Source organism: Ceratotherium simum, chromosome 33, assembly GCF_057802395.1.
Source record: "Ceratotherium simum simum isolate JZ-2026a chromosome 33, ASM5780239v1, whole genome shotgun sequence".
NCBI classification, from domain to species: domain Eukaryota; kingdom Metazoa; phylum Chordata; class Mammalia; order Perissodactyla; family Rhinocerotidae; genus Ceratotherium; species Ceratotherium simum.
Window position 1 is genome coordinate 29,466,377 of NC_141932.1, and position 26,002 is coordinate 29,492,378.

The 26,002-nt window shown below is 36.5% G+C and overlaps 1 protein-coding gene across 2 annotated transcripts in view; it reads right to left on the bottom strand.

The window, feature by feature from the left end:
• Nucleotides 1–1,432: 1,432 nt before the first annotated feature.
• The window catches only part of ZNF507 (zinc finger protein 507), a 39,065-nt gene continuing 14,495 nt past the window's right edge, over nucleotides 1,433–26,002 (bottom strand). For both annotated transcript variants that reach the window (XM_004439791.3, XM_004439792.3), the window contains 3 exons: nucleotides 25,626–25,740; nucleotides 5,388–5,522; nucleotides 1,433–5,272 (listed from right to left, as the gene is read on the bottom strand). In XM_004439791.3, the coding sequence (XP_004439848.2) occupies nucleotides 4,906–5,272; nucleotides 5,388–5,522; nucleotides 25,626–25,740 (617 nt within the window). In that variant the 3' untranslated portion in view covers nucleotides 1,433–4,905. The remainder of the gene's footprint in view (nucleotides 5,273–5,387; nucleotides 5,523–25,625; nucleotides 25,741–26,002) is intronic.

The following is a 26,002-nucleotide window of genomic DNA, read 5'->3' on the forward strand; positions in this document are numbered from 1 at the left end:
TTATTTTAAACAAATTGTGTCTGGCTTTAAAATAGAGATGATGAAATGGTGAGTTAGGTTAAAGTCATAAATTATGGATACGGGCTGTAGAAGAAGAGGAAGACTTATTATAGAGGGAGAAATACTTTAATTATAAAACAGTGCTATAAAAAAGCTTTCTTTATAAAAAGGTTCTTCTCTTTCTGGTAGCTTTAAAGCACAGGTCATACCACTGTTCTAGTTCAGAGGTCAGCAAACTTTTTCTATCACACTATTTATTATCAAACAGATTTGGGCTCTGTGGGTCAGACAGTCTCCGTCACAACTACTCAGTGCTCCTGTTGTACCTTGAAAATAGCCACACACAGTATGTAAACGAATGGGCATGGCTGTGTTCCAACTGAAACTTTATTCACAAAAACGAATGGTGGCGACAATTGAAGCAAGGGCCATGGTTTACTAACCCCTCTTCTATCCCAGCACTGTCCAACAGAAACATATGTGTTGGACACATATGTGTCAGCCACATATGTAATTTAAAATGTTCTAGTAGCAACATAAAAACAAGTGAAATTAATTTTAATATATTTTATTTAACTCCAACTATCCAAAATATCATTTCATGATGTACTCAATATAAAAAACTATTTACATTTTTTTTTGTATTAAGTCTTTGAAACTGCGTCTTGTCCAACTTATTGCATACTAGTCATATTTCAAGTGCTCAGTAGCCACGTGTGGCTAGTGGCTACCAAACTGCATGCTATGTTCTGGATCTTCCATGCTGGGATTTCTACAACTAATCTGGACTTTGGTGACACACTGTTGGGATTTGGTTCTTGAAATGGGGATAGAATTATGTTGCCCCTGGGGAGACAGGACAAGGAATTACAGCTACTGGCAAGAAATGTTTGCCCTCAAACACTAAGCTGAGGTGGCCCAGGATTCTGGGGCACAAATGGGTACCCAGGCAAACGATTAAGTCAGATGATGTTAGCTTCACTTCCCAGTGCAACAATCTAGTGCAAAAAATATTTGATATAGACCCCAAAATGATCAAGGTGTGAACACATTATTGTAATCTTTGGCCTTCAATAAAGACAGTCATTAACAGAGCTAGTCTTTAGCACTTGGACTATACCAGAATTTAAAGCATATAAAGATGTGATTTGGAAGATAAAATGAAGAACTGTCTAGCAAGGAAAAAAGCTTTAAAATTAGACTGAATTTTTAAAACCGTTAAAACAACGTAAATGCTTTTTCAAGGATCTTTGTGTACCACAGTTTAGTGCTAGTCAGCAACCGTTAAACACTTTACCAAAGGGTAATCATAAGCCTTTGTTTAGCCCTTGGGAACTTTTTCATAATTTAAACCCAACTTGCTAAGTGATCAAATCAACATTTCCAAGATAAGACTGGATATAACCTTTTGTTAATAAAACTTAGAGGCAAGTGTTTTTAACAAAAAATTTATTACCAAAATACAATATTAAAGTCAATACATGACAAACTCCTGTAAAGCAAAATAAATTATTCTAACATTGTACAGTATTTGCAAAGGTAGTTAGAGAAGCGCTATAGACCTTGCTTCACTGTTTGTGGAACAGAGAAACTGTTCTACCATGAACACAATCCTAGAGTTTCAGGCTTTAAGGCATGCAGCTTGATGTGCAGGATAATTTTACAAAATGCAAATCATCCTATTTTAATAAGATACAGTGTCAGAATTAACTGTAGTCTTTACATGTCAGTGTTCCAGAAATTTTTAGACTTTGGCTATAGAAGCAATGCCATAGTGTTACACAATACTTATTTCTTAAAAAAATACATGTATTCATGTCCATGAATATCAAACTCAAATTTCTATTAAATATATTTTATAGAATATTACTTAGAGCACCTTGCTGTACAATAAAAAAAGATTAAATAAGTGTCTATGAAAACTAAACATATAATAAGTCTCAATAGAGAAGCCTGCTTGTCTTTGTCAAGCCAAGTACATTGCAGGAGGATACGATGTAAACGTTGGGTGCCCACCATTTGCTTTCTGAGAAGAGACAGAGAAAATAATAACAAAGCCACTGACAGCCACCTTGAATAGGATGACAGATCTAGACCAAAGGCTTCAGTCAGTGTCACTACACTGCACTGGCTGAACACAGAAATTAAAGTCTACAGATCAACCGGAATATAGGCATGGTACTGTTAGAACTTTGGGGACACCAACCATATTCTGGATTATTAGAGAAAGAGAGAAAATGATAGAGCCCTGAAAAGTATTATTTATAATGATCAGAATGCATCATCTTCCCCCTCCCCACCTTTGCTTTCCCAGTAAGTTTCTTTTAAAAACTATTTTCACTATCTAATCTTAGAATTTTAAGTGTTCCGAGTGGAAAATAAATACTATGAGCTTTGTATGGCAAAAGATCTAGTACCAGTAAATAAAATGTTATTCCTATAAAGGGAATTCCTGCTGATTATTTTAATACACGTCTCTCTACAATTAAAATTGCTTATTTAATCTTCATTATTACTTTTAGAAATACTCACTTGCTCTCAGTACAGATACTGTTAACTCAAGGCTGGCCACAAAATGATAATGGGAAGAAACATAACATCCTTGGTGTGTGGCTCCTCCTGTGGGCCGGGAGAAAGCTTTTGAGGATACTGTAGGCCAGAATCAGATGAATGTTTGAAGGCTTTGAACTTCTGCGTTAATTTCTTCCCATGAACTAGGGAAAGTTTAAATCCATGATTCCAAATGGAAAATTTAGTAACAATCAACGGAAGCCATTTAAGGAAATGAAAAAAGATAATTTAAAAATTCACTGTTGAAATTTTTGGGATTTTTTTGGTTATTAGTATTTTCCAAATGATTACATAAAATTAAAGCCAAGGAAAATTTATAAAACAAAATTCTTCTAAGGTTTTTAATTTTGAGAATAATAAAAAACACTGAGTCCCAGCTACCAGCAATGAAAGAATTGGCTGAGTGGCAACAATATGAGTGATAATAATGGAACAATTTAAAGTATTTTATTTGAATTTGAATGAAATATAATTGTATTTAATTCTGAAAAGGAAAGGAAAAAATGAATAAAAATCCATATGCAGTGGATTGGGGGAATATAATTTAGTATATGTAAATTCATTTTATCTTTTTAAAAACGACATATCAGAAATGGATTAACTTTCATAAATAAATTAAAGCTACCTAAATTAAAGAGTTACAAAGTTATAATTGTTTGTTTAAATATCATCATCAAAATGAGATTTAAAAAACAAATCAATGTTTTAAGATACCTGGCCCCACTTAAATAGTTCCTAATGCTATTTTAAAAATGTTAATTTATACCTGGACTTCAGGAAGAGAACTCTTTCCTAAAATGTGTCTACAGAGTATCCCATTCAAAAAATTTTGTTTTTGATGTTTTCTAAATTCATCATTCACAGCCTCAGCTCTAGAAGATGTCAAAAATCAAGTTCAGAGAGAGCACCGTGAAGATGGTGCACTGCATGCACTGGCCTTTTGACTTGTAGGCAGAATTTAACAAAACAATGCATAAATAAATGATCAGAACTACAAAAGCACAAACAAAAACCCTATTCTCTTCACTCTTTGAAATACATTATAATACTAAATGTGTAATTAATGAGCAGATTACACCTATTTGATGGCAAATTTTACTTTTAGCTGGTTTTCCATATGCCCTTTTGCACACTAATAAAATGAAATTTCCTAGATAGGAGGAACTCTGTAGACTTACCGAATGTTGTTTGTTATTAAAAGTTTTATAAACAACCTGAATTTTTACTATATTTTAGCCACACTTGGTTATACCTCTTATACTAAGTATAACTAAATTAAACTCCAGGAAGTAAAATCTCAATAGCAGTACTCATTTTAAGGGGCTTCTGAATTTCACCCTTCTTCCCTCAAATGAATTGAGAGTTCAAACTATTCCCCAGGATGATCAAATGCAGATTTTTACACTTTGTTGCTTTAACAGCCTCTTTCAGATAATGACCTTGGTCTAGTGTAGAAGCAAGGATTAGAAGGCCTATGTCACTAGCAAGAAAATTGTGGTATTCCATCACACACCCCTGAAAAGAACCTCTGAGATGTGCACTGGGCTCAGCAAGTTACCAGCTTCATGAGACTTGAGATTTGGTTTGAGTCTGGTGGGAATTCACCTACTTCCTCCTTCGCCCACAAGAAATTGACTGTAAATTTAAGACAGTAATTTACTTCTTAAATGCCTATTTACAATCTTGATTTGGATTTAGAGGTCTCTTTTCTTTCTTTCTATTTTAAGGATTAAAGTAATATATCTGAGATTAAGTATATGATTAATTCCTATCAACTTGGGGAAAGATTTAGGTAGATCATTTTAAAGCCCTCTAGTGATCTTTTCCTTGTTGACTGCTGGTAACAGACAAACCCTCAGAGGGCTGCCTCCCATTTCTCACAAGAGGCTTATCATTCTAGAGTTAGCATGTCAAAACTGAAAACAAAGAAAAGTAAGCTCTGCTTAAGACTGTGACACTTTCATAACGAGTTTTAAAATAGTTCCTGAAAAGCCCTTTCTTCACTCTTCTGCTTGCATTTCTATGCTATAATAAGGTTTTAATAATAAATATACTCAACACTAAGAAGAGGTAACAGAGGCTTAATACAGAATTACATCTTTGCTTCCTCCTCAACCCACTTCCCCTCACTCAAAATATTTAAATATTATTACCGCTTGTCCATTTGGAATTCCTTTTATTACATTACAAATTTGGTTCCAAAGTCACAACTGTCATTTCCTCAAAAATCACATCAACTATTTCTTCTGTGTCTAGTAAGTTTCTGACAGCACAAAGGACTGTGGTTTAAAGGATTCCTCTTCTGCCATTTTCCTCTTCAAGTAATTATTCCATCTAATTTGTATTTAGAGCTGTGCTGTGGTCCTTATTTAGGATGATGTTTACGATTTCACCCTCATGCTCTTTCATATGATCCAAGAGATTTTCTTTGCTGGTAGATTCGAAACCACAAATACAACAACAGAAGAGTAAAACGCAATACTCCATACCGGGCGGGGCCAGACTGGAGTGTTTTTCTAAACTATATGAGGTATTACTTGCAGGGCTCAGTTTCTCATTCTCGTTAGGACCTACGACTTCACTGGGAGATTGGGAAATCAGCTCTGAGGACGACATCAAATTTTCTGAACTTCCAGTGAGAGGATCGGCTCTTTCTTCACTGTTGTTTAACGGAGTCTTTCCAGGGGATTTCCCCAGAACTCTTAAAAACAAAACACAACACACCAAACCTTGAGTTGGTTGTAAGGTATGACTAGTAGGTTTAACCCTAACTTTAATTTATATGTAACAATAAAGGAAGGGGTAGGATCAAATACCTGCCACTTTGTGAAATTGCATCATTAATAGCCTTGTTTACTTGTTCGTAGTTGTAATTTTGGTCACTGGCATGCTTCCACATATGAGACTTCAAAGATGGAGGATGGCTGCATACATACCCACACAGAGAGCATCTGAAAGATAGGTATCAGGGAAATCAGAATGATCCCATAATATCATTTTTAATAATTATAATGACTCTATAACAAGTATTAAATTCCTTCTCCTGAAGTCTTATTAGACATTGTATTTCATTGACTCTAAGATGTCACTGATTATAAGAGACATATCAATTTCAAGAGGCTAAAATGTCCTAGAATGTATATCCTAGAATCAATGAAATAAAGTATTTTACATTATAAAGAATTTATAAGAATCAAGACAAACATTCCATATTACTTTAGCTATTACAATATTTGGAAAGATTTCTAATATAGTAATATAAAAAATCTTTGCTTTAATTATTTAACCACAAAGAAAAATATACAAAATCAATATTCTATACCACTCCATTTCTTAAGAAAGCAAAAAAGAATTAAATAATTTTCAACATAAACTCCGTGCTTATTTACAGATCCACAGAAAATGGAAGCAGTAGTCCTGAAAAGCTTCAACAATTTAGCTTTCATATATAAGACAGATAATAATCTTAAAGTTTCTATTCAAAATACCAATTGTTTCACATAATTGGGTACCTCTGGTAAAATCTGAACTGCATGAAGTACTTTTAAAGAAAATTAAGACTATTTTTTAGAGCACTTTTAGGTTTATCCTGTCTCTCCCCTGCATCTAGTTCCTCCTATTATTAACATCCTGCCTCAGTGTGGAATATTTGTTATAACTGATGAACCAATATTGATACATCATTATTAACTAAAGCCTATGGTTTACATTAGGGTTCACTGTTTGTGTTGTACATGTCTAGGTATTTTAGTCAGGTATCCACCATTACAATATCATACTGAATAATTTCCCAGCCCTAAAAATCCTCTGTGCTCCACCTATTCATCCCTCCCACTCCCTGAATCCCTGGCAACTGCTGATTCTTTTACTGTCTCCATAGTTTTGCCGTTTCCAGAATGTCATATAGTTGGAATCATACAGTATGTGGCCTTTTCAGACTGGTTTCTTTCACTTAGCCATATGCATTTAAGGTTCCTGCATGTCTTTTCATGGCTTGATAGCTCTTATCACTGAATAATATTCCACTGTATGGATGTACCACGGTTTGTTTATCCATTTATCTACTGAAGGACATCTGGTTGCTTCCAAGGTTGTATAGCAAGGTACAAGGTGGATATACAAAAGTCAGTCGCTTTCCTATATTCCAGCAATGAACAAGTGGTATTTGAAATTAAAAACACAATATCATTTACATTAGCACTCCCCAAAATAAAATACTTAGGTATAAATCTAACAAAATATGCACACAATTCATATGAGGAAAGCACCAAAACTCTGATAAAAGACCATCAAAAAAGAACTAAATAAATAGATATTCTATATTCTTGGACAGGAAGGCTCAATACTGCCAAGATGTCAGTTCTCAACTTGATCTATAGATTCAATGTGATCCCAATCAAAATCTTTTTGTGGATACTGACAAACAGATTCTAAAGTTTAAATGGATAGGCAAAAGATCCAGAATAGCCAATACAATACTGAAGAAGAACAAAGTTGAAGGGGTTACACTACATAGCTATGGAATCAGGAAAAAGATCAGTGGTCACCAGTGGTTTAGAGTTGGGGGGAAGCGGGAAGGAATAGGTGGGGCACAGGGGATTTTTAGGGCAGTGAAACTACTCTGTATGATACTATAATACTATTATGGTGGATACATGTCATTATAAATTTGTCCAAACCCACAGAATGTATAACACCAAGAATGAACCCTAGTGTAAACTATGGACTTTGGACGATAATATGTCAATTTGGCTGAGCAACTTTAACAAATGTTATCACTCTGGTGGGGAATGTTGATAATGGAGGAGGCAATGAATGTGTGGGGCAGGGACTATATGGGGAATTTTTCTACTTCTGCTCAATATTGCAGTGAACCAAAACTGTTTTAAAAATTAATGTCTATTAAAAAAGTTGACGGTCATCTTTGTATAAGAATTTTAGGCACTTAACGCTTCTGATAAAGTCATTAAGAACATAGCCCATTAGCTCTAATGTTTGCACCAGTGTATGTTCATTCTTTTGGAAAATACTAACTAGAAAGTAGAGGAAGAAATGAGATATCAATACTCTTTTCTAAAGGCCTACCATTCCAATTATCTAAAATCAATAGAGAATAGCCAGCTTCTTCATATTTAAATTAGCTGTATCTTCAAAAGTTCAAGTGTTAAAAAAAGGCTTTCAAAGTATTTTTATGAAGCTAGAATAACACTGATATTGAAATTTGGCAAGGGCAACAGAAAAAACTACAGACCAATCTCACTTTGAATATCACTTGGATAAAATGCTGGCAAACGGAATCCCACAGTATATTAAAAGAATAATATACCATGACGAAGGGAGGCTTATTCTAGGAATACTGAGAGTTCAGTATTAGAAAATATTGTTATTATTCAGAAGAGAAAAGCTCATATTTTCATTGTTGCTGAAATTATGGAAATCTTTAAACAGAGATAAAAGTAGGAATAAGGAATCTCCATCACCCAGCTTCAATAATTATTGATATTTTGCCAGTCTTGTTTCATGTATTGCCCAACTTAAATTTCCCTGATTTTTGCAGAAATGTCTTACTCCAATCAGGATCCAAACAAGATCTACAGAGTATTTCACTTGGTTGGCATCTATCTTCAGTCTCTTAACCTGTAACAGTTCTTCTTTCTTTTCCCGACCCCCTCATGCCATGTATATGTTGAAGAAACCAAGTCATCTGCCTTGGGGAAGTTCTCGCATTACGGACTGCACTCATGACTTTCTGTTGATATAGTATCATGTTCCTGTATGCCTCATATTTCTTGTAAAGCGGTAGTGAGATCTAGAGAAGGGTTTTTCAGCCTCAGCACTCTTGACATTTTGCGTTAGATAATTCTTTATTGTGGGGGCTGTTCTGTCATTGTAGGATGTTTAGTGGCATCATCGGCCCCTACCCACTAGGTCCTGCTAGCATCCTCTCTCCCCATTGTGGCAACCATTAATATCTCCAGATACTGCCAAATATCCTTTAGGGAGCAAAATTGCCCCCGGGTGAGAATTACTAATGCAGAGGTTTCATTAGATTTGAGGTCAATTTTTTTCCATTTCTATTTTTTCTTTTTTTGCAAATATACTGCATGGGTACAGCTGTGTATTTCCTACCACCACATTTTAGGAGGCACTTAGATCAGGCTGACAACACCTAAACCCAATATACATTCTTAATAAAATTTCTCAACAAACTAGGGTAAGTGGATAATTCTTCAACATGATGAAATATATCTATCTCAACCCCAAAACTAGTATAAAGCTTCATGAGGAAGGACCAGAAACATTTCCATTAAGCCCAAGAAGAAAATAAGGATGCTCACCATCCCCACTATTTTAGTGTTCTGGAGGTACTAGCCAGTACAATTAGATAAGAGAAAGAAATACAAGGTGTAAATATTATAAAGGAAAGGTTGAGAAAATTATTTGCAGATCATATAATTATATACCTGGACAATCCAACAGGAATTAAAAATTGTTACAAGCAATAAGATAATTCAGTAAGGGCGTAAAGCTAACATTCTGTGTAGATCAACAGCTTTCCTATATAAAAACAACAATATTGAAAGCTGGGAGAGGAAGGAAAAAACCTGAGTTATAAAAGCAAACGTAAAAATAAAATACATAGGAATAAGCTTAACAAGTGTGTGTGCGTGTCTGTAGAGGCAGTCCTGGCTTTGCATGGTTCTGATGTGCACGGATTTTTGTTACTATGTCTTAGTTAAATGTCACCAGTCCCCCAACAACATTGTTCAAATTTCAGTTACCAAGCCATGTTAACTGTGTGTAATTGCAGAGTACAAATGTCACTGGTAGTTCTTCAGTCGACTGTGTTAACACAGGTGCTTCATGATCAGCAACCAATCACGTCACTTCTTTCAAAGTCTGTCAGTGATTGGTTCCTCAACTTCTAATCAGTTCACTCACAGACAGCAAAAGTGTGTACTTATGTTGCCTCTTTCTCTCCCAGTGAGAAACCCACAAGACATTTTACAAAAATGGATAATCCAAAAGAGGGAAGTGGCCAACAAAATGCAAGTGCAGCAAAAAACCAAAAAGTAATAGTAATGGAAGTGAAATGAGACTCAAATGTAAAGGGAGTTACAGAACAAAGAGCTGACCACAGGAATGCTGACAGTGCCGCCACTGAAGAAACTGGATATGCAGCCAGAGGATCTACATGAAGGTGAACTTAATGACATAAATGAGGAAAGTAGTTCCCGGAGGAAGTTATGCTGGTAAAAAATTTCATATTACAGAAACTCTTGGAGGTATTTCATAATACTGAAGGAGCAAAGCATAAAATATTGAAAGCTGATCCATACTCAGGAGTATGATGATTGGCCAAGACATAGAAAAGATGCTGCCTCCATACTGTAAGGTATACAATGAGAAGCAACCAATATGCAAACTACTCTTGATAAATTTCTTACAAAGAAATAAAATACTTTAATTCTCAATGTTTCTAAATTTTAAATTACAGTGTACTAAATTAATATTACTTTATTTTTCATTTCCCTATACATTTATAACTAATGGTAAGAGAGTTTTTCATATTTTAAGAAGAAAATTTAAGATCATCCAAACAGAAGATCAATAAGGAAACAGTGACTTTAAATGACACATCAGACCAGATGGACTTAATAAATATATACAGAACCTTCCATCCCCAAACGGCAGAATATACATTCTTTTCAAATGCACACAGAACATTCTCCAGGAGAGATCACATATTAGGCCGCAAAACAAGTCTCAATAAATTTAAGAAGACTGAAATAGTATCAAGCATCTTTTCTGACCACAACAATATGAAACTAGACATCAACTACAAGAAGAAAACTGGAAAAGTCACAAATATGTGGAGATTAAACAAAATGCTACTGAACAAATATTGGGCCAATGAAGAAATCAAAGGAGAAATAAAAAAATAATTGGAGACAAATGAAAATATGACATACCAAAATCTATGGGACACAGCAAAAGTGGTACTAAAAGGGAAGTTCATAGCAATACAGGCCTACCTCAAGAAATAAGAAAAATCTCAAATAAATATCTAACATTACACCTAAAGGAACTAGAAAAAGAAGAACAAATGAAGCCCAAAATCAGAAGAAAGCAAATAATAAAAATCAGAGCATAAATAAATAAAATAGAGACTAAAAAGACAGTAGGAAAGATCAATGAAACCAAGAGCTGGTTCTTTGAAAAGACAAACAAAATCGACAACCCTTTAGCTAGATTCACTAAGAAAAAAAGAAAGAAGGCTCAAATGTTTTAACATCCCCGAAATGAAAGAGGAGAAACTACAACGGATACCACAGAAACACGAAGGATCATAAGAGAATACTATGAAAAGCTATATACCAATAAATTGGATAATCTAGAAGAAATGGATAAATTCTTAGAATTCTACAACCTTCCAAACTGAATCAAGAAGAAATAGAGAATCTGAATAGATCAATCACTAGTAAGGAGATTGAAACATTAATCAAAAACCTCCCAAAAAACAAAAGTCCAGGACCAGACGGCCTCCCCAGTAAATTCTACCAAACATTTAAAGCAGATTTAATATCTATCCTTATGAAACTCTTCCAAAAAATTGAAGAGGAGGGGATGCTAACATTACCCTGATATCGAAACCAGACAAGGACAAAACAAAAAAAGAAAATTATAGGCCAATATCGTGGATGAACACAGATACAAAAATCCTCAACAAAATATTAGCAAATCAAATGCAATAATACATTACAAGGATCATATAACATGATCAAATGGGATTTATTCCAGGGATGCATGGATGGTTCAACATCCACAAATCAATCAACATGATACACCACATTAATAAAATGGAGACTAAAAATCACATGATCATCTCAATAGATGGAGAGAAAGCATTTGACAAGATACAGCATCTATTTACGATAAAAACTCTGAATAAAATGGGTAGAGAAGGACAGTACCTCAACGTAATAAAGGCCATATATGACAAACCCATAGCCAACATCATATTTGACAGTGAAAAACTGAAAGCTATCCCTTTAGGAACGGGAACAAGACAAGGATGCCCACTTTTTCAACTCTTATTCAACATAGTATTGGAAGTCCTAGGCAGAGCAATTAGGCAAGAAAAAGAAATAAAAGGGATCCAAATTGGAAAGGAAGAAGTAAAACTGTCAATATTTGCAGATGACACGATTTTATATATAGAAAACCCTAAAAAATCCACCAAAAAACTATTAGAAATAATAAATGAATACAGTAAAGTTGCAGGGTACAATATCAATATACAAAAATCAGTTGCATGTCTATATACGAACAACGAAATAGCAGAAAGACAAATCAAGAATACAATGTGATTTACAATCACAATAAAAAGAATAAAATACCTAGGAACAAATTTAACCAAGGAGGTGAAAGACCTATACAATGAAAACTATAAAACACTGTTGAAAGAAATTGAAGAAGACACAAAGAAATGGCAAGATATTTCATGCTCATGATCTGGAAGATTAACATAATTACAATGTCCATACTTCCTAAAGCAATCTACAGATTCACTGCAATCCCTATCAAAGTTCCAATGACCTTTTTTATGGAAACAGAACAAAAAATCCTAAAATTTATATGGAACAACAAAAGACCCCAAATAGCCAAAGGAATCCTGAGAAAAAAGAACAAAGCTGGAGGTATCACACTCCCTGATTTCAAAATACACTACAAAGCTATAGTAATCAAAACAGCACAGTATTGGTGGAAAAAGACACACAGATCAATGGAACAGAATTGAGAGCCCAGAAATAAACCCACACATCTATGGACAGCTAATTTTTGACAAAGGAGCCAAGAACATAAAACAGAGAAAGGAAAGTCTCTTCAATAAATGGTGTTGAGAAAACTGGACAGCCACATGCAAAAGAATCAAAGTAGACTATTATCTTACACCATACACAAAAATTAACTCAAAATGGATTAAAGACTTGAATGAAGACCTGAAACCACAGAACTCCTAGAAGACATAGGCAGTATGCTCTTTGACCTCGGTCTTAGCAGTATCTTTTTGAATATCATGTCTCCTCAGGTAAGGGAAACAAAAGAAAAAATAAATGAGACTACATCAAACTAAAAAGCTTCTGTACAGCAAAGAAAACCATCAACAAAATGAAAAGGCAACCTAACAATTGGGAGAAGATATTTGCAAATCATATATGCAATAAGGGGCTAATATCCAAAATATAAAAAGAACTCATACAACTCAACAACAAAAAAACAAAAAACCTGATTAATAAATGGGTAGAGGATCTGAACAGACAGTTTTCCAAGGAAGACATACAGATGGCGAACAGGCACAAGAAAGATGTTCAACATCACTACTCATTAGGGAAATGCAAATCAAAACCACAATAAGATATCACCTCACATCCATCAGAATGGCTATTATTAAAGAGACAAGAAAGAGCTGGCCCAGTGGCATAGTGGTTGAGTTCAGTGTGCTCTGCTTCAGTGGCCTGGGGTTTGCAGGTTCAGATCGTGGGCGCGGCCATATACCAATCGTCAAACCATGCTGTGGCGGTGACCCACATACAAAAAAAGGGAGGAGGATTGGCACAAATGTTGGCTCAGGGCCAATCTTCCTCAAGCAAAAAGGAGCACTGGCAACAGACGTTAGGTCAGGACTAATCTTCCTCACCAAAAAAAAAAAGACAAGTATTTTTTTTTTAATTTTATTTATTTATTTTTTTCTCCCAAAGCCCCAGTAGATAGTTGTATGTCATAGCTGCACATCCTTCTAGTTGCTGTATGTGGGACGCGGCCTCAGCATGGCTGGAGTAGTGGTGCGTCGGTGCACTCCTGGGATCCAAACCCGGGCCGCCAGCAGGGGAGCACGCACACTTAACTGCTAAGCCACAGGGCCGGCCCAGAAATAAGAAGTACTGAAGAGGATGCTGAGAAAAAGGAACCCTCATACACTGCTGGTGGGAATGCAAACTGGTGCAGCCACTATGGGAAAACAGTACGGAGATTCCTCAAAAAATTAAAAATAGAACTACCATATGATCCAGCTATCCCACTTCTGAGTTTTTATCCAAAGAACATGAAAACACTAATTCGAAAAGATATATGCAACCCTATGTTCATTGGAGCATTATTTACAATAGCCAAGACTTGGAAACAACCTAAGTGCCCATCGATGGATGAACAGATAAAGAAAATGTGGTACATATACAAAATGAAATACTACTCAGCCATAAAAAAAGATGAAATCTTGCCATTTGCGACAACATGGATAGACCTTGAGGGTATTATGCTAAGTGAAATAAGTCAGATGGAGAGAGCCAAATACTGCGTGATTTCACTCATGTGTGGAAGATAAAACAACAATAAACAAACACATAGACACAGTATAGATTGGTGGTTACCAGAGGGAAGGGCGTGAGGGCAAAAGGAATAAAAGGGTATATATATACAGTGACCTATGAAACTAGGCTTTTGGTGGTGAACATGATGTAGTCCACACAGAAGTTGAAATATAATGATGTACACCTGAAATTTATATAATGTTATAAAACAATGTTACTTCAATAAAAATTAATTTAAAAAAAAATTGAAAGGTTTTGGAACAATTGTAATTTTCACCATTGATTATTAAGATTGCTTTGTATGGTTTCAGCTTGCATGGTCATATTTACAGTCCCATGCTATTGTACAAACCAAGGGCTACCTGATACATATATACACACATATATGTGTGTGTGGACATACACACGTATGAAACAAGAAATGTACACAATAATATATATGAAGACAACTTTAAATGCTACTGAGGCTTTAACAAATGGAAAAGCCCATACCTTGTATAAAGTTGTCAATTCTTTCTAAACTAATCTAGAGGCTTAACATGATTCCAATACAAATAACAACAGAATTATTTTAAGATGAAATCAGACGAGTTGATTCTAAAGTTCATATGTGCATGTATGTATTACCCATTCAAAACAACAAGTAAGAAATTAAACTACAAAATCCACATACTTAATTTCATTTCCTTACCACCACTTCTCCCATAGAATTTGGTTTAATTTGCATATACAATTGAAAAAATGTTTTTTTGTGTGAAATTCATTATATATAAGAGTGGTATAAGGTGTATATGCAATTTAAAAAATAATAATCGGGGCCGACCCTGTGGCCTAGTGGTTAAGTTCGGCACGCTCTGCTTCAGCAGCCTGGGTTCAGTTCCCAGGCGCAGACCTACACCCCTCATTGGTGGCCATGCTGTGGCAGCGACCCACATACAAAACAGAGGAAGCCTGGCACAGATGTTAGTTCAGGGTGAATCTTCCTCAAGCAAAAAGAGGAAGATTTGCAATGGATGTTAGCTCAGGGCGAATATTCCTCAGGAAAAAATAAAAATAATGATAATAAACACGGTGTACATAATACCTGCTTAAGGAGAACATTACCCCTACCTTAAGAGCTCTCTGGGTTCCTCCAAGATTTCATATCTCTTCCTCCCTAAAAGAGGAATCACTTTCCTGAATTTGTATTGTATGATTTGCTAACTTCTTCTTAGTTCTACCTATATGTATCCCTAAACAATTGTTGTTTTGCATGTTTTTGAGCATTTAAATAGAATCATACTTCATGCATTCTTGTGTGACTTGCTCCTTTATCTTAGCTCAGTTCTTCTGAGATTTATCCATGTTGATGGGTATAGCTCATTCACCTTACAGGATACCTGCTTTACTTTTGATTCTTACCTCTGCAGTTTCTCGAATTCCCTGACAGTTTGCTATACATTTAAATGTTGTTTTTCGTATTTACCCAACATTTTAGTTATCTTTATTGGGAGCGTTGTTCAAGTGATCTAGTTTGCTATGCTGTCTAAAATGCGAGCCCCTCCACTTTAGTTTAAATTGCTAAGCCAATTTCTGTCCTGCTCAACTGGTCAGCAAATGCTGCCTTTATTAAAAATGTTTTTCTGATTATATAATCTATAGTCCTTACACAAAAATGGAATATACAGGCAAGTACAAATACAGATTTTAAAAACTTCCTTGCATAACTTTCCATCAGTCTTTTTAAATGTACATATGTAGATCTGAAGCAAAAGTGGAATGATACTATAGATTTTTAATCCTATTTTTGACAATGTTTTATAAGCATTTTCTCAAGTTAAAAGTTACACATTTTCAATGGAGTATAATGTTCCATCCTAATATAACATAATATCATAATTTAACCATTCTACTATTAGAATGTCTTCAATCTTTTTAACATTATAAACAATCCTGTAACAAATATCTTCTACATCTAAATGCATCACTGATTACTATATAGGATAAAGTCCATCTCCCCCACTCCCAGGATCTTTAAGAATAATAGAGAAAAAATGGACACCCCTAGTTAAGATATGGAATATTACCAATACACCTTTGAAACTCCCTATGTGCCCAGCTTGACTGCCTCCTCTTCCTTTCCCAGAGGTAAGACCATTCCTGAACTGTAGGACATAGCCATTTTTAAGGCTTTTGATCTGTCAATGTTTATTACCACAGGCAAAAACCAGGTCTAATGAAATAAGTAAATTTAAATTAATAATGGATATCTGAGTAGTGAATCATATATTCCAGAAGTAAATGCTCCAATTATTTTTAGAATAGTTTGTGGAGGACAAGCACACCTTAAGGTCTAAGAGTTTGAGACTAGCTAAAAAATTTACAGTGAAATATTATTCACTGTCTGAAATGCTCTTTGCTAATAATTCAATTAGCTTCCCTATGTAAACAATGTATATAGATAAAGATAAAGCCTTTTACTTTCTTGCACTAGTCTTTTCAAATTTTTCTCTCCCACTCTATTGGACAAAGACTTATTTCTGTAAACTTGCTGACTCAGTTAATCAATATCCTTTAATATGAAGAAATCCTTAAAATCTTTTTTAAAGAGAGGGAGAAAAAAAACAAAAGCAGTGTACTGAACAACTCAGCCCTATTCTATTAGCACCTTCCTCAGCCTGCTACAAAGACCATTCTGAAGGGACACTTAAAATGATGAATATTCATTAAAAGATCTAAGTATGAAAAAAACATGGGAACAAACTGATACGGAAGGTTAAGTACTTACTAAATGATCAGAGGAGGAGGGATACTACAAAGAACCTCAACTTCAAAGTTATGTACCAGTGGCTTAAATCTATTTTTACTCCCTTTTTTAGAATATGTTTCCTTTAGCTAAAGTATTATTTTTTCATTTTCCATTCCCTTTCCACTTTTCCCTATACAATTCCATGGAGCAATTCCCTATACAAGTTCCCTAACAAAATTCTCTTAGTTAAAAAAACTAGAGCCAACCATTATTATACCATCATCCTGTTTTATTCACTTCCCTGAACTTATTTTCTGAAATTATCTTGTTTTCTTATTTATTGTCTATCTTCTTTCCTGAAGATGTAAACTACATGACCATATGTTTTGCTGAGTCAGAAAATGAACAGTTGACTCTATACCAACCTGTACTATACATGTAGTACCTAGAGAAAGCAGAGAACACATGTTTTGAAACAGAGGGTTTCTAATCATGTCACCAACAGACCAGCAACATCCATATTTCCAATGACCCCATACACTGGGCAAAAACATCAAACCAAAGCAAACCAAAAGAAAACTCTATTGACACAAGAATAGCGGCAGCACATTTATATGATGTCACCTATCACAAGTTTGTTTGCTCCTTTAGTGGAACTGCCTGATGCTCCTGATGATAGAGCCATTTGGTACTTCAATTATTCAAGTCATCAAGTTATACATGTGACCTGAGGACATAAGGGAACAATCTAACAGCTGGGTTGCTGGTCTCCTAGTGTAGCCTGTAAATAAGGCTGGACCAAAGCTTTGGAATGCCAGAATGAACACAATTTCTATGGCAACCAATAAAATCCAACCCACATGTATGAAAAATTATTTCTTCCCGATGCAAGAAAGCTATTTTGGCAATCAAAAGAAAGCCAATGTAGAAACCTGTGATATTGTGATTTATAACAAGAAATATATATTTGGTCTTTGTCCTAGTTTCTGGCACAGAGCTCCGAAAACCCTTGGAATTTCGTAAGTGTTGAGAGCCTAAAGGTGTCTTGTGTTACGTTAATGAGTGACTTCTGGAAAGCACCTAAGAACGGGGGGCTGGTTGCCAGAGGAGCCAACCATGTGACTGAGGGTTGGTCCTTTCAGTCCCACCCCTTGGGGAGGAGAGAGGGCTGGAGATAGGGTTCAATCAGCAATGGCCAATGATCTCATCAGTCATGCCTGCGTAATGACAGTTACATAAAACCCAAAAGGATTAAAGAGCTCCCAGGCTGGTGACCACGTGAAGTGCTGGAAGAGCGGCAAGCCCAGAGAGGGCGCGGAAGCTCCGCCCCTCCTGGGCCTGGCCCTGTGTACCTCTTCATCCACTTTTCATCAGTGTTCTAGAATTTTATTTATTTATTTTTTCCCCCAAAGCCCCAGTAGATAGCTGTATGTCATAGCTGCACATCCTTCTAGTTGCTGTATGTGGGACGCGGCCTCAGCATGGCCGGAGAAGCGGTGCGTCGGTGCGCGCCCAGGATCCGAACCCGGGCCGCCAGCAGTGGAGCGCGCACACTTAACCACCAAGCCACGGGGCCAGCCCCTCATCAGTGTTCTTTATAATAAACTGGTAAATATAAGTAAACTGGTTTCCTGAGTTCTGTGAGCCACTCTAGCAAATTAATCAAACCTGAGGAGGGGGTCGTAGGAACCTCCGATTTACAGCTAGTTGGTCAGAAGTACAGGTGACAACCTGGACTTGCGAGTGGCATCTGAAGTGGGGGCAGTCTTGTGGGACTGAGCCCTTAACGGTGGGATCTGATGCCATCTCCAGGCACATGGTGTGAGAACTGAGTTAAATTTGTAGAACACCTGGTCAGTGTCCACTGAGAACTGAGTTAATTGCTTGATGCTGCAGAAAACATTTTACATCGGAAAACCAAAGGCTTCTCAATATCTGGCTAAAAAACCTGGACTCAGTTTTTCTAAAGGCTTTCTCCTATTGCCAATGGGTTAGTTACTTTAGTCCCAGAATCCCAGGGAGATAAGGATGTGGTTAAAACACCCTGTTTCCCTGAGCTAGGACCTTACTTGGACCTTATTCCAGGTCTGATTCAATTAGGAACAAGTGCCTTGACGGGTTAGGTGAAAGAAAGCATAACCTGATGTCCTGCAAGATTTGAGGTGACCTGAGTGTAATCTGTTGTGACCCACAGCAGGCTGCCCCCAAATCTTCCACAATGGCATTCCGACTGTCTCGAATTCAAGTTACTTGAGAAGCACAAAGGGCAGGCTGACCCTCCTGCTCAGTCCCCCTGAAGCAGGAGATAAGTTTCCCACGTGAAAGGTGCTCTCCCTGCATCCTTATCACCAGAGCTAGGGAATTCTGGGCCAAGAAGCAGATATAAACAAACCTTGTTAATTTACTTCCCCAAGCCTAAACTCTGCTTAAATTCCTCTCTTATGACATACCCCAAATCTAAGTTTCTTTTTCCTGTCATTCCTCACAAATTTATTATTTCCTTGTGTAAAAGATATATATATATATATATATACTGCCTGCTTTGTTCACTCTTGAAGCACCATTTTAATGATTTTGCTGTGCATAAGTAATTAAATTGGGTTTTTCTCCTGTTAATCTGGTCTTGGGTCAATTTTAGTATTAATCCAGCCATATGAACACAAGAAGGGTAGAGATTCTCCCCCTCACCGACAATTTGAACATACACAAAAAGATTTCACTAGAAATTTTGCAGTAGCGTTCGTCTTACCACGTTCAGTTCGCTCCCTATGCTTTTAAAGGAATAAATAACTAAGGCCCAGAGAAGTGGCCACTTCAAATTTTGTGAGGAACCCAAGAAGTCTTTATGCTACTGTGAAAAACTCCTTCAGTTCATCCCTTCAAAATAAAATATATTTTTCCCTCCAAATTATGCTATCTGCTAAACTGTTTTCATTAAAACAAATTCAAGTTTTTCAAAGACCCGAAGAATTTTTCCCGAAGCCAACACAATTTACTAAAGATTCAACACACTTCAGATTAAGAGAGACTTAAGAAGTCTATAACCATGGTGGAAGTGATGGTCTATGACTTCTAAGGGTAGGTCATACAAGGTAATACAGCTTTGGCCTACTTCTTATCTAAGCATTCAGTTTTGGAACCAGCACACTTGAAAAGTGCACGTGGAGAGATGTGTTATGTGTTCCAGCTGAGGCCCCAGCCACAGCCAGCATCAGCCAGCAGCCTGGTGAGGGAGCCTTCAGATGACTGCAACCCCTAGCTGTCTGAGTCACCTCCAGCCTTCAAGTCTTCCCTGCTGAGGCCCCAGACCTTATGGAACAGTGACAAGCCATCCCGACAGTCCCTTTCTGAATTCCTGGCCCACAGAATCCCTCAGCATGATAAAACAGCTGCTGTTTTACACCACTAAGTTGGGGGCGGGGAGGTTGGTAATGAGCAGCAGTACGCCTCATGACGAGTTCTCTCTGGCATAGCAGAGACAGGCAGAGTGGCACAGCTGACAGGAGCAAGGGTTCAAGCCCTAGCTCTGCCACCTGTAAGACCTGGGGGAAGTTGTTTTATCTATCCAGCCTCGGTTTCCATATCTATGAAAATGGAATAGTAATGTTCCTAAGGACTGGGCTGTTGTCCAGATTAAGTGAGCTGACACATATCGAGTGCTTAGCGCATTGCCTGGCCCATGAAAAATGTTCTAAAACATGTAAACTATGATTATCATTTCTAATATATTTATATTTATGTAAAGACCAGACTTTATACAATGACTGACCACACTGAGAGGCAACCATGTCATTCCAAAATGTCATTTCCACTGCTTAAAACCTTTCTGGGTTTTTTGTTTTGAGATTTTTTTTCAGTTTTGGTGCCATATTAGAAAATCAGGCTCATTAACACATAAGCTTTTGGCCCACCCGATGTGCATCCCTGAAAATCAAGCTCATTATTTTATAAGCACACATTTTACCTCATCATCTTCCTGACTCACCAGGTTATTTCAAAAAATCAACATCAGAAGCCCTAACCACAAAGAAAAAGATTAATAAATCTGACTACATTAAAATTAGAAATTTCTGTTTATCAAAAAACACTACTGAGAGTAGAAAGGTAAGCTACAGCTTAGGAGAAGATATGTGCAATATATATAACAGACAAAGGACTTGCACTTAGACTATATAGAGAACTGCTGCAGATGAGTAAGAAAAAGGCAGACGACCCAATAAAGAAATGGGCTACAAATAGCCTATAAACAAATGAAAAGATGCCCAGCCTCATAAATTATCAAGGAAATGCAAATTAGAACCACAACAACATACCACCAGACACCTACCAGAGTGATCAAAATTAAAGACTGATAATACAAAGTGTTGTTAAGGAAATGAACTGGCACAACCACTATCAATTGGTATAACCATTCTAGATAAATGTTGATAATACATACCAAAACTGACCATACAGGCATGCCCTGTTACCCAGATATTTCACTCCTAGGTATAAACCCAATGAGAATGGACTCATTTCATATACACACCAAAAAACATGTAAAAGAATGTTCAAAATGGCATTATTCATAACGGGGGGAAATCTGGCAATAATCCAAATATCTATCAATAGTAAAATGAATAAATGGATTGTGGTAGTCTTACAATGGAATACTATATAGCAATGAAAAGGAATGCATTAGTTCTACATTGAATTACATACAATGATGCTGAGTGAAAAAAGCCAGACATACAAAAATATGTACTGTATTATTTCATTTCTACTAAGTTCAAAAACAGGCAAAACTAATTTATGATGGTAGAAGTCAAGATGGTGGTTACCCGGGGAAGGAGGAGGTAGGTAGCTAGTGAGTGGGAGACCCAAGAAGAGGGTGCTGCTGAGGAACTGGCAACGGTTTATTTCTTGGTCTGAGTAGTTATAAGGATAAGTTTAATTTGTGACCATTCATCAAGCTGTACACATATGATTTATACAATTTTCAGGATATATACTACCTTAAATTATAGTCTATTTAAAAATTTTAAAGACAGCGAGAGACTTAAGAGACTTATCAATCAGATGCAATGTTTAGACCTTGTTTAGCTCCAGATATGAATAAACTAACTCTAAAAGTATATTTTTGAAACATTTAGGGAAATATTGGGTACTTTTGGACTGGGTATTAAAATTGGACTGGCTATTAAAAAATTCAACATACATATCTGGGCAGCTCTTCTACTTAGGAAGAAAAGGCACAGTAATACCACTATACATTTAGTTTCAAAATACAATAAACTTACAGAACCAGACCCATTTTCTAGTTGCAGAAAACTGAGGTACACAGATAACCATGAGTTAACATTTACCGAGCACCTGCTATGTGCCAGGGAGTGTGCTGAGCACTTTAGTCCAAAGGCTGTGTACTTCCCTCTTTGTCACATTGTCCCTCCCAACCCCCACCCCACCATGGTGTAGTTTTGGAACCTAAGTACCAATACGGTTGTGCTTCTAAGGGAAAATGGGTTCAATGCCATATACTCAGAAGGAAACTTGGTAACCTGAGGAAAATGTGTTGTTGCCCCATTCTCCATCTCTAGCAAGTCATTCACAAAAGTGGTATTGGGGGATATGAACTAGGGGAATTCTAATACTGCAATATTAAATTAAACTGAGGACAATCTAACATTTGAAAATTCTGAATAGAACCTTTTAGAAACTTTGGGGTCGATGTCATAAATATCAGGTATAACTACAATTGGTGTGTGGTTTGCATGGAATGCTCCTTATTAAAGCCCTGAAAAACAAAGTTTGCTGCATTTGGTAGGATGCGGATGGGATGACGCTTTTCTCATCTTTCCCTGTTCTCATACAGGAATGGAAACAGCTCTGTTCCTTCTGTACTGAAGACAGGGTTTCTGAGATGACCTCATGACTTCATGAGCAGAAGAAGGGAACCAGCCCCTTCAATACACCAGGTAACATGTTGGGTGCTTAATACATATAATCTCATTCAACCTTCACAAAGCTTTACGAGCCAGGGAGTATTCTCCCCAGTTTCATATGGGAAAGGAGGCTTAGTCCGGAATAACACCCCCGAGGTCACCTCGTTAGCACAAGAGGTATGTGGCCCAGGCCCGAGACTCTAAAGCATGAGTGCTCCCAATACACTGGGTTGCCCCCAAGGCAGCATGGGGACCTCAGTTGTGACAGTATTTCTACCTGGGCACAGCATCTCTCTTGTAAAACGAACTAATAAACTATGCCTGCCTAGCTAGAAACAAAATTACTCTTTGTTTCCCAAATGATAAGAGGGGTTTTTTTTTTTTATTAGACAATGAAATCAGTGAGACGGGATGAGGACAGAAACTGGGCCCAATAACTATTAGATTATATGCCAATACCTTACGAATGGTATTTCAGTCCTCACAACAGTCCTGTAAAGCAGGTATCTTAATTATCCTCACTTTAGAACTGACAAGACCAAGCCTAGAGAGGTCAAACAGTTTTCCCAAAGGTGACAAATGCCATAAGTCAGAGAGCTCAGATTCAATCCCAGGACTATTTGCTCCCAGAGCCAGGGCTCTTAGACACGAAGCTGCACTGCCCAGATCACACAAACGGGTTCAGCGAAGCACGGGAAGGGCAACATAAAAACAAAGGCAAGAAAAGAGAATAGTTATTGACACTGCAGAACATCTATTATATAACAGGCACATGAAAAACACGATGAACCTGTTCTGCCCTTGTGCAAAGACGAGAAGTTGTGCAGCAAGGCACTCTTACTCTACAAGAAAGGGAGTCACTACCACTTGTGAGTATGTTGCTTAACAAAAAGCAGGGAATCAGAAATGCATGGCAGAGGGACTGAGAAAAGAAGCCCAAACTCTAACAGTAAGTGTACCAGGCAGCAAAACTGAACAAAGCATATATGATATAAGCCAGAAAAACTACTGTGATAATTTAGATTAAATTAGCTATCAAGAACTATGCTTGCCAGCTCAGCTTAAGGCAAACAGTATACGAAAATGAAGAGAAAGTCCTAGAAACATATTGGAACAGAAGATGTTAATCCATAATGCTCTGCAGACTCTAAATCCCATGAAGACAAAGGGGGATGTGTATTTAAAGAAAGCTAAGAGAAGAGTCACAAGATTTGAAAGATGGAAAATAAGAGTTACGAGAAAAAGTTGGTAGTAATTACATGAGGGGGTGGTATGACAACATTTTTTGTGCAGTGTGAATAAATTGGAAAATAACATACTGAGACCTCTCTGTTGTAACAGGAAGAGGATTCTCACAGGATGTTGAGGAAGACCCTAGGACAACTACAACCAATCCTATGAGTCTGTGACTATTTTAAGAACAGAAGAAAACATAATCCCTAAGACACCAAAAGCTATCAAAATGAGTCTTTAAGCTGTAAGACTATTCAGGTAGATCTAACTCTCCTCTACAGAACCAGAATCAATCATTAACCTCTCTTTACCATAATTGTATATTTCAGAGTTTACTTGTTTACTGTTTGTCTATAAGCTTCATGATGGCAGGGCTGGTATCTTTTTTACGATGACTGTAGTGTAAGAGCCTAGCACAGTTCCCAGAGCATAGTATTTGCTCAGTAAATATTTCTCGGTGAATTTGAACAAACAGTCTAATTCTAGATCCAGAGAATGTTATGTTATTCTTGCCTGGATCATATGAATTTGGCACAGTATGTCATTAAATTTAAGAATAAAGACACTCAAAATATAAAGGCAAAGCTTTCTCCACAGACCAGATGAACCAGCATCCCTGGTTTCCATCATGTTCTCCCACATACTTCCTAGTGTAAATCATAAATGATACATGTTAAATACCACCTATTACTTGTCTACAATTTATGGCACTGAGTTATCATTAACAATGGTTAACAGCTTTCGTTATACTTGGGGGCAAAATCTTTCTTAGGGATCCTAGTTTTAAAAGTATTTAAAATAAAAATAGAGACACTGAGGCAAAGTCAAACACATTCCATAGAGCTACAAGACTTTGCAATGAAGGTTGATTATAAATAAGTCTGCTGGCTAGCAAATTAAGCACACAGTAAATATTTAAAACCATATATATAGAGAGAATGCCATACTATGGGATCAAATAGTGGCATTTTAAGGCATAGCCTGTCAGATGTTCACTTGGATATTAATATAGTAACTTCCCCACACTCACCTGTGTCGTACCTATAAAACCTAGGGAGAGAGTTAAAACATGAAACAAGCTTTGACAAGGGGTTAAGAGAGCTCACGCCCATGGCCTAGCACTATTGGCCATGGTGACTGGCTCACTCCGAGTGGGAATCTGATGTCCCATCATGTCTGCAAGTAGAACAAGCTGTCTAGCTCTGTGACAGCCGAACTTCGCAAAAATGCATCTTTACAGAAACAAGTAGTTTACTTTCAAGAAGCAAAGTTTAAGAAATAATGATTTCTATTTATCAGCCTATCTTTATTGACTGAGAATGCCTGTTTTCTGACAACAGATATTAGAATTGGCTTTTGTAAAAAATCAAGTAACAAAATTAAATTACATTATTTTATTCTACACGTGATAGATTAATTTTCAAAAACAGAATCTTTCATAGGGAATTTTATTGCTTTTAAGTTTTAAGGATCTTTTGCTGCAATATTGAGTACTTAACCACCAAATTACTGAAATATAGTCTAAGCACTGAAAATTGCTAAGATAATTTATACCCAAATAAAATTGATATAGACATCTTCCTGAATTTCAACTAGACAAAATGCCTAATTGTCCTAACACTCAAGCTTGAAGTTCACATTCTTTAACAAACTAAACAACACTCATGAAACCAGTAGGTGAAAATTTCTTAGTGTTTAACCTGTGTTTAAACAAGTGTTATGAATTACTTACTTCCATATTTTGCTTTACTATAAAATATTTTAATACAAGCATTACAACTCTAGGATCATCACACTTACCTGTATGGCTTATCAGAGTTATGGATTCGTCTGTGGTTTCTGACACCAACGTATGTTGTACTTGTATACTCACACACATCACATTTATACTGTTTCTGGACTGAAGACTTATTCCCTAGACAAAGTGTTTCAGAGTTTTAGCAATATGCTTTGATTAGATTCAAATGACAGCATTTACATTCCATTGTAAGTGAATATTTACACCACACAGTACAACATTTCAATCAAGGCTTTCTCACTGTTTAATGAAGTTAACAAGTATGAACATGGCTTTACAGGTTCTCCTGCATCTGGACTATCAGGGGATACAAACTGAATATCACTTGACTTGTAAACATAGACACATTCAGTTGGTTTCTACACAACCTTATACAAAA